The 13244-nt window shown below is 37.5% G+C and overlaps 1 protein-coding gene across 1 annotated transcript in view; it reads left to right on the forward strand.

The window, feature by feature from the left end:
• The window catches only part of SEMA3E (semaphorin 3E), a 291573-nt gene that overhangs the window by 239818 nt on the left and 38511 nt on the right, over positions 1–13244 (forward strand). Inside the window, exon 8 of the mRNA XM_053716512.1 lies at positions 7195–7309. Within this exon, the coding sequence (XP_053572487.1) occupies positions 7195–7309 (115 nt within the window). The remainder of the gene's footprint in view (positions 1–7194; positions 7310–13244) is intronic.

Consider the following 13244-nt stretch of genomic DNA (forward strand, 5'->3'; position numbering starts at 1 on the left):
TACTTTGTATTGTGAATCCATTCACTACTTTCTCAAGCTGATTCGCAATCAGGACCAATCAGACGGCCGATCTGAGACAGCGCCTACAAAAGTTACGTCATCCTGCTACGGCTGTAATCTCACTCAAGGAGGACACAGAGTGTATACAGCCCGGGGGTAAGCCTGCTTTTGCTAGCAAACAATTTACTTTTTGGAACTTCTTCCCTGCATAACCAGTTTGATATTGAACAGACTAAGCCAACGGATCATAGGCTTGATTTCACAGATTTCTGATGTGGTGGCAACCTATGGCCTAGATTTAGAGTTCGGCGGTAAAAGGGCTGTTAACGCTCCGCGGGTTTTTTTCTGGCCGCACCATAAATTTAACTCTGGTATCGAGAGTTCAAACAAATGCTGCGTTAGGCTCCAAAAAAGGAGCGTAGAGCATTTTTACCGCAAATGCAACTCTCGATACCAGAGTTGCTTACGGACGCGGCCGGCATCAAAAACGTGCTCGTGCACGATTCTCCCATAGGAAACAATGGGGCTGTTTGAGCTGAAAAAAAACCTAACACCTGCAAAAAAGCAGCGTTCAGCTCCTAACGCAGCCCCATTGTTTCCTATGGGGAAACACTTCCTACGTCTGCACCTAACACCCTAACATGTACCCCCGAGTCTAAACACCCCTAACCTTACACTTATTAACCCCTAATCTGCCGCCACCGCTATCGCTGACCCCTGCATTACACTTTTAAACCCTAATCTGCCGCTCCGTAAACCGCCGCCACCTACGTTATCCCTATGTACCCCTAATCTGCTGCCCTAACATCGCCGACCCCTATGTTATATTTATTAACCCCTAATCTGCCCCCCACAACGTCGCCGACACCTACCTACACTTATTAACCCCTAATCTGCCGAGCGGACCTGAGCGCTACTATAATAAAGTTATTAACCCCTAATCCGCCTCACTAACCCTATCATAAATAGTATAACCCCTAATCTGCCCTCCCTAACATCGCCGACACCTACCTTCAATTATTAACCCCTAATCTGCCGACCGGAGCTCACCGCTATTCTAATAAATGTATTAACCCCTAAAGCTAAGTCTAACCCTAACACTAACACCCCCCTAAGTTAAATATAATTTTTATCTAACGAAATAAATTAACTCTTATTAAATAAATTATTCCTATTTAAAGCTAAATACTTACCTGTAAAATAAATCCTAATATAGCTACAATATAAATTATAATTATATTATAGCTATTTTAGGATTAATATTTATTTTACAGGCAACTTTGTAATTATTTTAACCAGGTACAATAGCTATTAAATAGTTAAGAACTATTTAATAGTTACCTAGTTAAAATAATTACAAATTTACCTGTAAAATAAATCCTAACCTAAGTTATAATTAAACCTAACACTACCCTATCAATAAAATAATTAAATAAACTACCTACAATTACCTACAATTAACCTAACACTACACTATCAATAAATTAATTAAACACAATTGCTACAAATAAATAAAATTAAATAAACTATCTAAAGTACAAAAAATAAAAAAGAACTAAGTTACAGAAAATAATAAAATATTTACAAACATAAGAAAAATATTACAACAATTTTAAACTAATTACACCTACTCTAAGCCCCCTAATAAAATAACAAAGCCCCCCAAAATAAAAAATTCCCTACCCTATTCTAAAATACAAATATTACAAGCTCTTTTACCTTACCAGCCCTGAACAGGGCCCTTTGCGGGGCATGCCCCAAGAATTTCAGCTCTTTTGCCTGTAAAAAAAAACATACAATACCCCCCCCCCAACATTACAACCCACCACCCACATACCCCTAATCTAACCCAAACCCCCCTTAAATAAACCTAACACTACCCCCCTGATGATCTTCCTACCTTGTCTTCACCATGCCAGGTTCAACGATCCGTCCTGGCTCCAAGATCTTCATCCACCCCAAGCGGGGGCTAGACATCCACTGAAGAAGTCCAGAAGAGGGTCCAAAGTCTTCCTCCTATCCGGCAAGAAGAGGACATCCGGACCGGCAAACATCTTCTCCAAGCGGCATCTTCTATCTTCTTCCATCCGATGACGACCGCTCCATCTTGAAGACCTCCAGCGCGGATCCATCCTCTTCTTCCGACGACTAGACGACGAATGACGGTTCCTTTAAGGGACGTCATCCAAGATGGCGTCCCTCGAATTCCGATTGGCTGATAGGATTCTATCAGCCAATCGGAATTAAGGTAGGAATTTTCTGATTGGCTGATGGAATCAGCCAATCAGAATATAGTTCAATCCGATTGGCTGATCCAATCAGCCAATCAGATTGAGCTCGCATTCTATTGGCTGTTCCGATCAGCCAATAGAATGCGAGCTCAATCTGATTGGCTGATTGGATCAGCCATCGGATTGAACTATATTCTGATTGGCTGATTCCATCAGCCAATCAGAAAATTCCTACCTTAATTCCGATTGGCTGATAGAATCCTATCAGCCAATCGGAATTCGAGGGACGCCATCTTGGATGACGTCCCTTAAAGGAACCGTCATTCGTCGTCTAGTCGTCGGAAGAAGAGGATGGATCCGCGCTGGAGGTCTTCAAGATGGAGCCGGTCGTCATCGGATGGAAGAAGATAGAAGATGCCGCTTGGAGAAGATGTTTGCCGGTCCGGATGTCCTCTTCTTGCCGGATAGGAGGAAGACTTTGGACCCTCTTCTGGACTTCTTCAGTGGATGTCTAGCCCCCGCTTGGGGGTGGATGAAGATCTTGGAGCCAGGACGGATCGGTGAACCTGGCATGGTGAAGACAAGGTAGGAAGATCATCAGGGGGGTAGTGTTAGGTTTATTTAAGGGGGGGTTTGGGTTAGATTAGGGGTATGTGGGTGGTGGGTTTGTAATGTTGGGGGGGGGGTATTGTATGTTTTTTTTTACAGGCAAAAGAGCTGAAATTCTTGGGGCATGCCCCGCAAAGGGCCCTGTTCAGGGCTGGTAAGGTAAAAGAGCTTGTAATATTTGTATTTTAGAATAGGGTAGGGAATTTTTTATTTTGGGGGGCTTTGTTATTTTATTAGGGGGGCTTAGAGTAGGTGTAATTAGTTTAAAATTGTTGTAATATTTTTCTTATGTTTGTAAATATTTATTATTTTCTGTAACTTAGTTCTTTTTTATTTTTTGTACTTTAGATAGTTTATTTAATTTTATTTATTTGTAGCAATTGTGTTTAATTAATTTATTGATAGTGTAGTGTTAGGTTAATTGTAGGTAATTGTAGGTAGTTTATTTAATTATTTATTGATAGGGTAGTGTTAGGTTTAATTATATCTTAGGTTAGGATTTATTTTACAGGTAAATTTGTAATTATTTTAACTAGGTAACTATTAAATAGTTCTTAACTATTTAATAGCTATTGTACCTGGTTAAAATAATTACAAAGTTGCCTGTAAAATAAATATTAATCCTAAAATAGCTATAATATAATTATAATTTATATTGTAGCTATATTAGGATGTATTTTACAGGTAAGTATTTAGCTTTAAATAGGAATTATTTATTTAATAAGAGTTAATTTATTTCGTTAGATAAAAATTATATTTAACTTAGGGGGGTGTTAGTGTTAGGGTTAGACTTAGCTTTAGGGGTTAATACATTTATTAGAATAGCGGTGAGCTCCGGTCGGCAAGATTAGGGGTTAATAATTGAAGGTAGGTGTCGGCGATGTTAGGGAGGGCAGATTAGGGGTTAATACTATTTATGATAGGGTTAGTGAGGCGGATTAGGGGTTAATAACTTTATTATAGTAGCGCTCAGGTCCGCTCGGCAGATTAGGGGTTAATAAGTGTAGGTAGGTGTCGGCGACGTTGTGGGGGGCAGATTAGGGTTAATAAATATAACATAGGGGTCGGCGATGTTAGGGGTAGCAGATTAGGGGTACATAGGGATAACGTAGGTGGCGGCGATTTGCGGTCGGAAGATTAGGGGTTAATTATTTTAAGTAGCTTGCGGCGACGTTGTGGGGGGCAAGTTAGGGGTTAATAGATATAATACAGGGGTCGGCGGTGTTAGGGGCAGCAGATTAGGGGTACATAAGTATAACGTAGGTGGCGGTCGCAGATTAGGGGTTAAAAATTTTAATCGAGTGGCGGGCGATGTGGGGGGAGCTCGGTTTAGGGGTACATAGGTAGTTTAATGGGTGTTTGTGTACTTTAGGGTACAGTAGTTAAGAGCTTTATAAACCGGCTTTAGCCAGAAAGCTCTTAACTCCTGCTATTTTCAGGCGGCTGGAATCTTGTCGTTAGAGTTCTAACGCTCACTGCAGAAACGACTCTAAATACCAGCGTTAGAAAGATCCCATTGAAAAGATAGGCTACGCAAATGGCGTAGGGGGATCTGCGGTATGGAAAAGTCGCGGCTGAAAAGTGAGCGTTAGACCCTTTAATCACTGACTCCAAATACCAGCGGGCGCCCAAAACCAGCGTTAGGAGCCTCTAACGCTGGTTTTGACGGCTACCGCCGAACTCTAAATCTAGGCCTATATTTTTTAGCTAATGGAGACGTCCGTTTTGTAATTAGATTTCTATAGTGTTTATTGATTGTGTTGGTTCTATGTGTGATTAAATTTTGGCACAAGTCACTTTCTACATATCCGATTATTCTCACCATTCATTTTATTTTATTTGGTATTGTTTTGTTCTAATTGTAGGTATATACCTCTCTTTCAATATTTAGATATTAACACTCAGTGTTTAGGAATTACTTGATTATTTATTTTGAACTTAGTAATTTTTGTATCCACCTTTAGCTGTAGCGCTCCTGTCTCTCCAATCCTGTTTTATTATATGCTATAACCTATGTGAGGGACTCATAGTTTTTTTCAGGAGCTTGGTGGTCTCACCCTGCGCTCATTATATACCCCCCTTTTTTGGCTCTAATCAGCTCTTTTACCAGCCCTTAAAAGGGCTTTTTGCGGGGCCTTGCCCCAAAGTAATAAAAAAATAAAAATACAATACCCCCCCAACATTACAACCCACCACCCACATACCCCTACTCTAACCCACCCAAACCCCCCTTAAAAAAACTAACCCCATGAAGATCTCCCTACCTTGAGTCGTCTTCACCCAGCCGAGCCGAATTTTTCATCCAAGTGGAGCAAGAAGATGTCCTCCATCCAGTAGAAGTCTTGATCCAAGCGACAAAGAAGAGGTCCTCCATCCGGGCGAAGTCTTGATCCAAGCGGCAAAGAAGAGGTCTTCCATCCGGGCGAAGTCTTCTTCCAAGCGGCATATTCTATCTTCTTTCTTCCGAATCCATCTTCATTCCGCCGACGCGGAACATCCTCCTTCCCCGACGGATTAACGACGAATGAAGGTTCCTTTAAGGGACGTCATCCAAGATGGCGTCTCTTCAATTCCGATTGGCTGATAGAATTCTATCAGCCAATCGGAATTAAGGTAGAAAAAATCTGATTGGCTGATGCAATCAGCCATTCAGATTGAAGTTCAATCCGATTGGCTGATCCAATCAGCCAATCGTATTGAATTCGCATTCTATTGGCTGTTCCGATTAGGGGTCTTAGATTAGGGAGCTTAGATTAGGTGTAATTAGTTTTAAACTGCTTGTAATTCTTTTTGATTTTTTTGTAATTTAGTGTTTGTTTGTTTTTGTATTATAGAATAGTTAATTTTATTGTATTTTATTTTAGGTAATTGTAGGTAATTTATTTAATTAATTTAATGATAGTGTAGTGTTAGGTTTAATTGTAACTTAGGTTAGGATTTATTTTACAGGTAATTTGTATTTATTTTAACTAGGTAGCTATTAAATAGTTATTAACTATTTAATAGCTATTGTACCTAGTTAAAATAAATACAAAGTTGCCTGTAAAATAAATATAAATCCTAAAATAGCTACAATGTAATTATTAATTATATTGTAGCTATATTAGGGTTTATTTGATACGTAAGTATTTAGTTTTAAATAGGAATAAATTAGTTAATTATAGGAATATTATTTAGTTTAATATAAATTATATTTATGTTACGGGGGTTTTAGGGTTAGGGTTAGAGTTAGGTTTAGGGGTTAATAACTTTATTATAGTAGCGGCGATGGTGCGGGCGGGCGATTAGGGGTTAATAATTGTAGGTAGGTGGCGGCGATGTTAGGGAGGGCAGATTAAGGGTTAATACTATTTATTTTAGTGTTTGCAAGGCGGGAGTGCGGCAGTTTAGGAGTTAATACATTTATTATTGTGGCGGCGATGTCCAGTTGGCAGATTAGGGGTTAATAACTGTAGTTAGGTAGCAGCGACATTGGGGGGGTAGATTAGGGGATTAATAAATATAATATAGGTGTCGGCGATATTAGGGGCAGCAGATTAGGGGTTCATAGGGATAATGTAGGTGGCGGCGGTGTCTGGTCAGCAGATTAGGGGTTAAAAAATGTTATTAGAGTGGCGGCGATGTGGGGGGGCCTCGGTTTAGGGGTACATAGGTAGTTTATGGGTGTTAGTGTACTTTAAAGCACAGTAATTAAGAGCTTTATATTCCGGCGTTAGCCTATAAAGCCCTTAACTACTGACTTTTTTTGGCGTTAGGAGTCTTGTCGGTAGAAGGTCTACCGCTCACTTCTCCCAAGACTCCAAATACCAGCGTTAGGCAGATCCCATTGAAAAGATAGGATACGTAATTGGCGTAAGTGGATCTGTGGTAGCCTGGAATCGCGGTAGGGAAGTGAGCGGTAGACCCTTTCCTGCCTGACTCTAAATACCAGCGGGCGGTAAAAAGCAGCGTTAGGACCCCTTAACGCTGCTTTTGACGGCTAATGCCAAACTCTAAATCTAGGCGTTAGTTAATTAATACATAATAGATACAAATATATTGATTCCCATTTTTCAAATTCGAATATTGAATTTTTCCAATTCAAATATTGCATAATTTGAATATTAATAAATTGAAATAATGTATTAGAAATACTATTATGTTAAATGAATGTTAGAATGTTGTACAAACATTCAAAATTCAAAATAAACTAATGTGTTTAAAATGTGTTTCATTTTTTAAATGTTTGAATGTTCGCCCATCCCTACTCAGTATGTGTCAATAACATAAATCCAAAGCTATGTCCTTGCTCATGGTTTTTAAATAATATAATAAATGAATCTGCATATTTATATATTTTATCTGTTTTTTTTAGAATGACATTGGGGGACAGAGAATGATGGTAAATAAGTGGACCACTTTCCTGAAATCACGATTGATCTGCTCGGTGCCAGGAACAAATGGGATTGATACATATTTTGATGAGCTTGGTAATACATTCATGATATATGCATTACAGCTTTACAGATTTATTTTGAAATAATTTTTTTGTTACTCCTGTTTTTGGTTGCATTAACTTAAAATATGAATAGTTGTTCTCTATGGTATAATGTGTCATACCGATATCTGCCTTCTACCTGTTAAGAGATGATAAAATACACGCTGCTCTCAATATATATATATAGATGGTTATTACAGAGTAAAACTGAGACAATAACTGTAATCTATAATTATCGGAAGTTTTAGAACCAACAGGGTGGTCTGTATCACAAACAACTCGATCATATTTGTCTTCCAACAAAGATACTGTCTATCTAGGTGCATATAATACAGAAGGGAACAAAATATATGAAGCAATTTTGACAACCCTCATGTATATATAAAGTGAGAACATTTGTGAATATATATCACACTATAGTTAAGATTACTAAAAATATACAGAAAGATAGTCAAATAAAGAAAAACCTGGGTTGAGCCAGATTAGATAGTGGAAATACAAAGGGATATACTATCTTTACTGTTATATCATGCACTATATCCACACGGCGATAAGCCTGGTCTGATGCACAGCAGAGTTTTGACAACTTGTAGCAACACTGTAGCGCTAGAAACTAACAGTTCACAATTGTATTATACACAAATATTAAAAATTGACTGAGACACTGTTTGATTATATCTAAGCAATATAAGAGTCAAATTGTCTTCTAACGAAAGTTTTACAAGTGGCACAATAGACCATAGAGGATTGGTGGTACAAACTTGACCCAAGAGCAGCCATATATTTGCATACATTGAACAAGGACACAGTGGATAAACTACTGGCGTTTTCAAAGACGTTACTGAGCAATTTGGGTATCCGAATATTCCTATTTAGAGGACTGTTGACATAAGTGATTATACAAATATTCTCTATTTGGATACACCATTATAGTTTAGCAGAAAGAATATAATACTTTATAGAGGACGTATATGCATTTACCCAAGGTGGTTTATTACGTAGTCCTCCTCACATTGTGCAAATAGTGTTAGATAACACAACAGTGCTAGTGTCGATTTTAACTTGTGTTTGTTACCCTTATTTTAAGTAAATCTATAATAAAAGTTATATTTTATTTCATTCTAATCTGAAGAAACTGCCTTACAGTCTAGGCTAAGAGTGCTTATAAGTGCATACTTACAGGAGATATCTACACCTCTGTGTTAAGATTCTTCTTAGTTTTCAGTAATAATATTATTTATGCATTAGCACCATTCCCCACATAATCAAGACTTTATTGAAAAACAAACATTAAAGTTTGCTAAATAGACAATAAGAGGGAAAAAGCCCTAGTGGTGCCATTGTTCTTGTGTAGCAATATAAATCATGATTGAGCTCGAACAAACGCGTTTACTTTCAACTAGTAATATGCACTCTATTTCCGACGAGCACAAAAAGACAAAAAAAGGCGTTATCCCTTGCAAACAATTGTGCTCCACTTGTAATCCAACCCATTATAAGTAATGCTAGTAACTGTCACCTAGATTACGAGTTTTGCGTTAACAGGGGTGTGGTGCTAATGAGCACCTTTCCCTCACCACTCACTTGCAGACAACACTGGTATTACGGGTTTTTACAAAGCCGGCATTAGCCGCAAAAAAGTGAGCGTAGAGCAAAATTTAGCTCCACATCTCACCTCAATACCAGCGCTGCTTACGTTAGCGGTGAGCTGGTAAAATGTGCTTGTGCACGATTTCCCCATAGTAATCAATGGGGGAGAGCCGGCTGAAAAAAAACCTAACACCTGCAAAAAAGCAGCGTAAAGCTCCTAACGCAGCTCCATTTATTCCTATGGGGAAATACTTTTAATGTCTACACCTAACACCCTAACATGAACCCCGAGTCTAAACACCCCTAATCTTACACTTATTAACCCCTAATCTGCTGCCCCGGACATCGTCGACACCTGCATTATATTATTAACCCCTAATCTGCTGCTCCGGACACCGCCGCCACCTACATTATACTTATGAACCCCTAATCTGCTGCCCCCAACATTGCCGAACCCTGCATTATATTTATTAACCCTAATCTGCCGCCCCCAATGTCACCGCAACCTAACTACATTTATTAACCCCTAATCTCCCGCCCACAACGTCGCCACCACTATATTAAAGTTATTAACTCCTAAACCTAAGTCTAACCCTAACCCCCCTAACTTAAATATAATTTTAATAAATCTAAATAAAATTAATATAATTAACTAAATTATTCCTATTTAAAACTAAATACTTACCTATAAAATAAACCCTAAGATAGCTACAATATAACTAATAGTTACATTGTATCTAGCTTAGGGTTTATTTTTATTTTACAGGCAACTTTGTATTTATTTTAACTGGGTACAATAGTTATTAAATAGTTATTAACTATTTAATAACTTCCTAGTTAAAATAAAGACAAATTTACCTGTAAAATAAAACCTAAAGTAAGTTACAATTACACCTAACGCTACACTATAATTAAATAAATTACCTAAACTAAATACAATTAATTACAATTTTAAAAAATTATCTAAAGTACGAAAAAAACACACTAAATTACAGAAAATAATAAAATAATTAGAAGAATTTTAAACTAATTACACCTACTCTAATCCCCCTAACAAAGATGGCGTCCCTTCAATTCCAATTGGCTGATAGAATTCTATCAGCCAATTGGACTTAAGGTAGAAAAAATCCGATTGGCTGATGCAATCAGCCAATAGGATTGAAGTTCAATCCTATTGGCTAATCCAATCAGCCAATAGGATTGAAGTTCAATCCTATTGGCTAATCCAATCGGCCAATAGGATTGAGCTGGCATTCTATTGGCTGTTTGGATCAGCCAATAGAATGCAAGCTCAATCCTATTGGCTGATTGCATCAGCCAATATGATTTTTTCTACCTTAATTCGGAATTGAAGGGACGCCATCTTGGATGACGTCATTTAAAGGAACCTTCATTCTTCAGTTGGCTGTCGTTTGAAGAGGATGCTCCGCATTGGATGTCTTGAAGATGGAGCCGCTCTGCACTGGATAGATGAAGATAGAAGATGCCACCTGGATGAAGACTTCTGCCCGTCTGGAGGACCTCTTCTGCCCGTCTGGAGGACCACTTCTGCCGGCTTCGTGGAGGACTTCAGCCCGGTTGGGTGAAGACTTCTCAAGGTAGGGTGATCTTCAAGGGGTTAGTGTTAGGTTTTGTTAAGGGGGGATTGGGTGGGTTTTAGAGTAAGGTTGGTTGTGTGGGTGGTGGGTTTTAATGTTGGGGGGTATTTGTTATTTTTTTTTTACAGGAAAAGAGCTGATTACTTTGGGCCAATGCCCCACAAAAGGCCCTTTTAAGGGCTATTTGTAATTTAGTGTAGGGTAGGGCTTTTTTATTTTGGGGGGCTTTTTTGTTTTGTTAGGGGGATTAGAGAAGGTGTAATTAGTTTAAAATTCTTGTAATTATTTTATTATTTCTGTAATTTAGTGTTTGTTTTTTTCGTACTTTAAATAATTTATTTAAATTGTAATTAATTGTATTTAGTTTAGGTAATTAATTTAATTATAGTGTAGTGTTAGGTGTAATTGTAACATAGGTTAGGTTTTATTTTACAGGTAAATTTGTCTTTATTTTAACTAGGTAGTTATTAAATAGTTAATAACTATTTAATAACTATTGTACCTAGTTAAAATAAATACAAAGTTGCCTGTAAAATAAAAATAAACCCTAAGATAGATACAATGTAACTATTAGTTATAATGTAGCTAGCTTAGGGTTTATTTTATAGGTAAGTATTTAGTTTTAAATATGAATAATTTAGTTAATTATAGTAATTTTATTTAGATTTCTTTTAATTATATTTAAGTTAGGGGGTGTTAGGTTTAGGGTAAGACTTAGGTTTAGGGGTTAATAACTTTAATATAGTGGCATCGACGTTGGGGACGGCAGATTAGGGGTTAATAAATATAGGTAGGTGTTGGTGATGTTAGGGCAGGCAGATTATGGGTTAATAATATTTAACTAGTGTTTGCGATGCGGGAGTGCGACGGTTTAGGGGTTAATATGTTTATTATAGTGGCGGCAATGTCCAGTTCAGCAGATTAGGGGTTAAAAAATTTATTTTAGTGTTTGCGATGTGGGGGGGGTTAATAGGTAGTTTATGGGTGTTAGTGTACTTTTTAGCACTTTAGTTAAGAGCTTTATGCTACGGCTTTGTAGTGTAAAACTCTTAACTACTGACTTTTAAATGCGGTATCAGTCTTGACAGGAGAGGGTCTACCGCTCACTTTTTGTCAGACTCATAATACCGGCGCAATGCAAGTCCCATTGAAAATATAGGATACGCAATTGACGTAAGTGGATTTGCGGTATTTCTGAGTCTGGCCAAAAAAGTGAGCGGTACACCTGTACCTGCAACACTCGTAATACCAGCGAGCATTAAAAAGCAGCGTTAGGACCTCTTAACGCTGCTTTTTAACCCTAATGCACAACTCGTAATCTAGCCGTCTGTGTTTCAAATAACTGAATATAATGAATTGCCTTACTCCTAGTGGAAAGTGTAATTCCTAAGACTTTTTTTAGATATGGCTCCTTTTTTACACTTGAAAATTACCTTAGATAAATATAACATAGTTCCGTCTAATCATGTTGAGTTCATAAAAAGATACAAATTTGCTCTCATTGTAGCTATAAATCAGTTCCATTTAAAGCTAACTACTACATCTAATCACAGTGTAAAACCGAAATACAGAGATCATAATGAGAAGTAAAAAGAGAGAACTGGGGGAGATAGAAAAAAAAACACCTTTCTAATCTTAGTGATTTTATTGTGCGTAATCCAAAAGTCTACAAAGTGTCTATGAAGAGACAAGAAAAAAAAACTTTCTTATCTTAGTGCGCAAAATAGTGTGAAATCTAAAAGTTATTACGTTCCAGAGGCTAAACTTTATTTAAAAAAACATAATTTTTGTGACTCTACTAAACAAAATAGTTTAGATGTGCACAAACAAAAAAATGTTCAACGAATCATTTTTTACGTTTAATATTTGTTAAGGGAGTCATTTGGAATTAGTTAACTAAAATCCATTCATTCACTATTTCCTATGTGAAACATCTTCAGGGCAGGAGAGGAGCGGCTGCACTGCAGCTTAAAGGAACACTAAACCCATTTTTTTTCATGATTCAGATAGAGCATGCAATTTTAAGCATCTTTCTAATTTACTCCTATTATCAATTTTTCTTTGTTCTCTTGCTATCTTTATTTAAAAAGCAGGAATGTGTTGCATAGGAGCCGGCCCATTTTTGGTTGAGAACCTGGGTTTTGCTTGCTTATTGGTGGGTAAATGTAAGCCTCCAATAAGCAAGCGCTATCCATGGTGCTGAACCTAAAATGGGCTGGCTGCTAAGATTTACATTCCTGCTTTTAAAATAAAGATAGCAAGAGAACGAAGAAAAATTGATCATAGGAGTAAATTAGAAAGTTGCTTAAAATTTCATACTCTATCTGAATCATAAAAGAAAAAATTTGGGTTCAGTGTCCCTTTAAAGGGACAGTCAACACCAGAATTTGTATTATTTAAAAAGATCGATAATCCCTTTATTACCCATTCCCCAGTTTTGCATAACCAACACTGTTATATTAATATACTTTTTACCTCAGTTATGACCTTGTATCTAATCCTCTGCAGACTGCCCCCTTATTTCAGTTCTTTTGACAGACATGCATTTTAGCCAATTAGTGCTGGCTCCTAGGTAACTCCATGGACGTGATACGTGGTATCAATAATCAGTAACTTGTTATAGCTGGCTATTTACTGCGAGCCCACAAACGGGCAAATTTGCCCATTTGAGGGTGTGCGATAAATTAGCGCCCCACTTGTAAGCTAATCATTATTCATGTAAATTTCCATAATTTTTTT

Source organism: Bombina bombina, chromosome 6, assembly GCF_027579735.1.
Source record: "Bombina bombina isolate aBomBom1 chromosome 6, aBomBom1.pri, whole genome shotgun sequence".
In the NCBI taxonomy this organism is placed as follows: domain Eukaryota; kingdom Metazoa; phylum Chordata; class Amphibia; order Anura; family Bombinatoridae; genus Bombina; species Bombina bombina.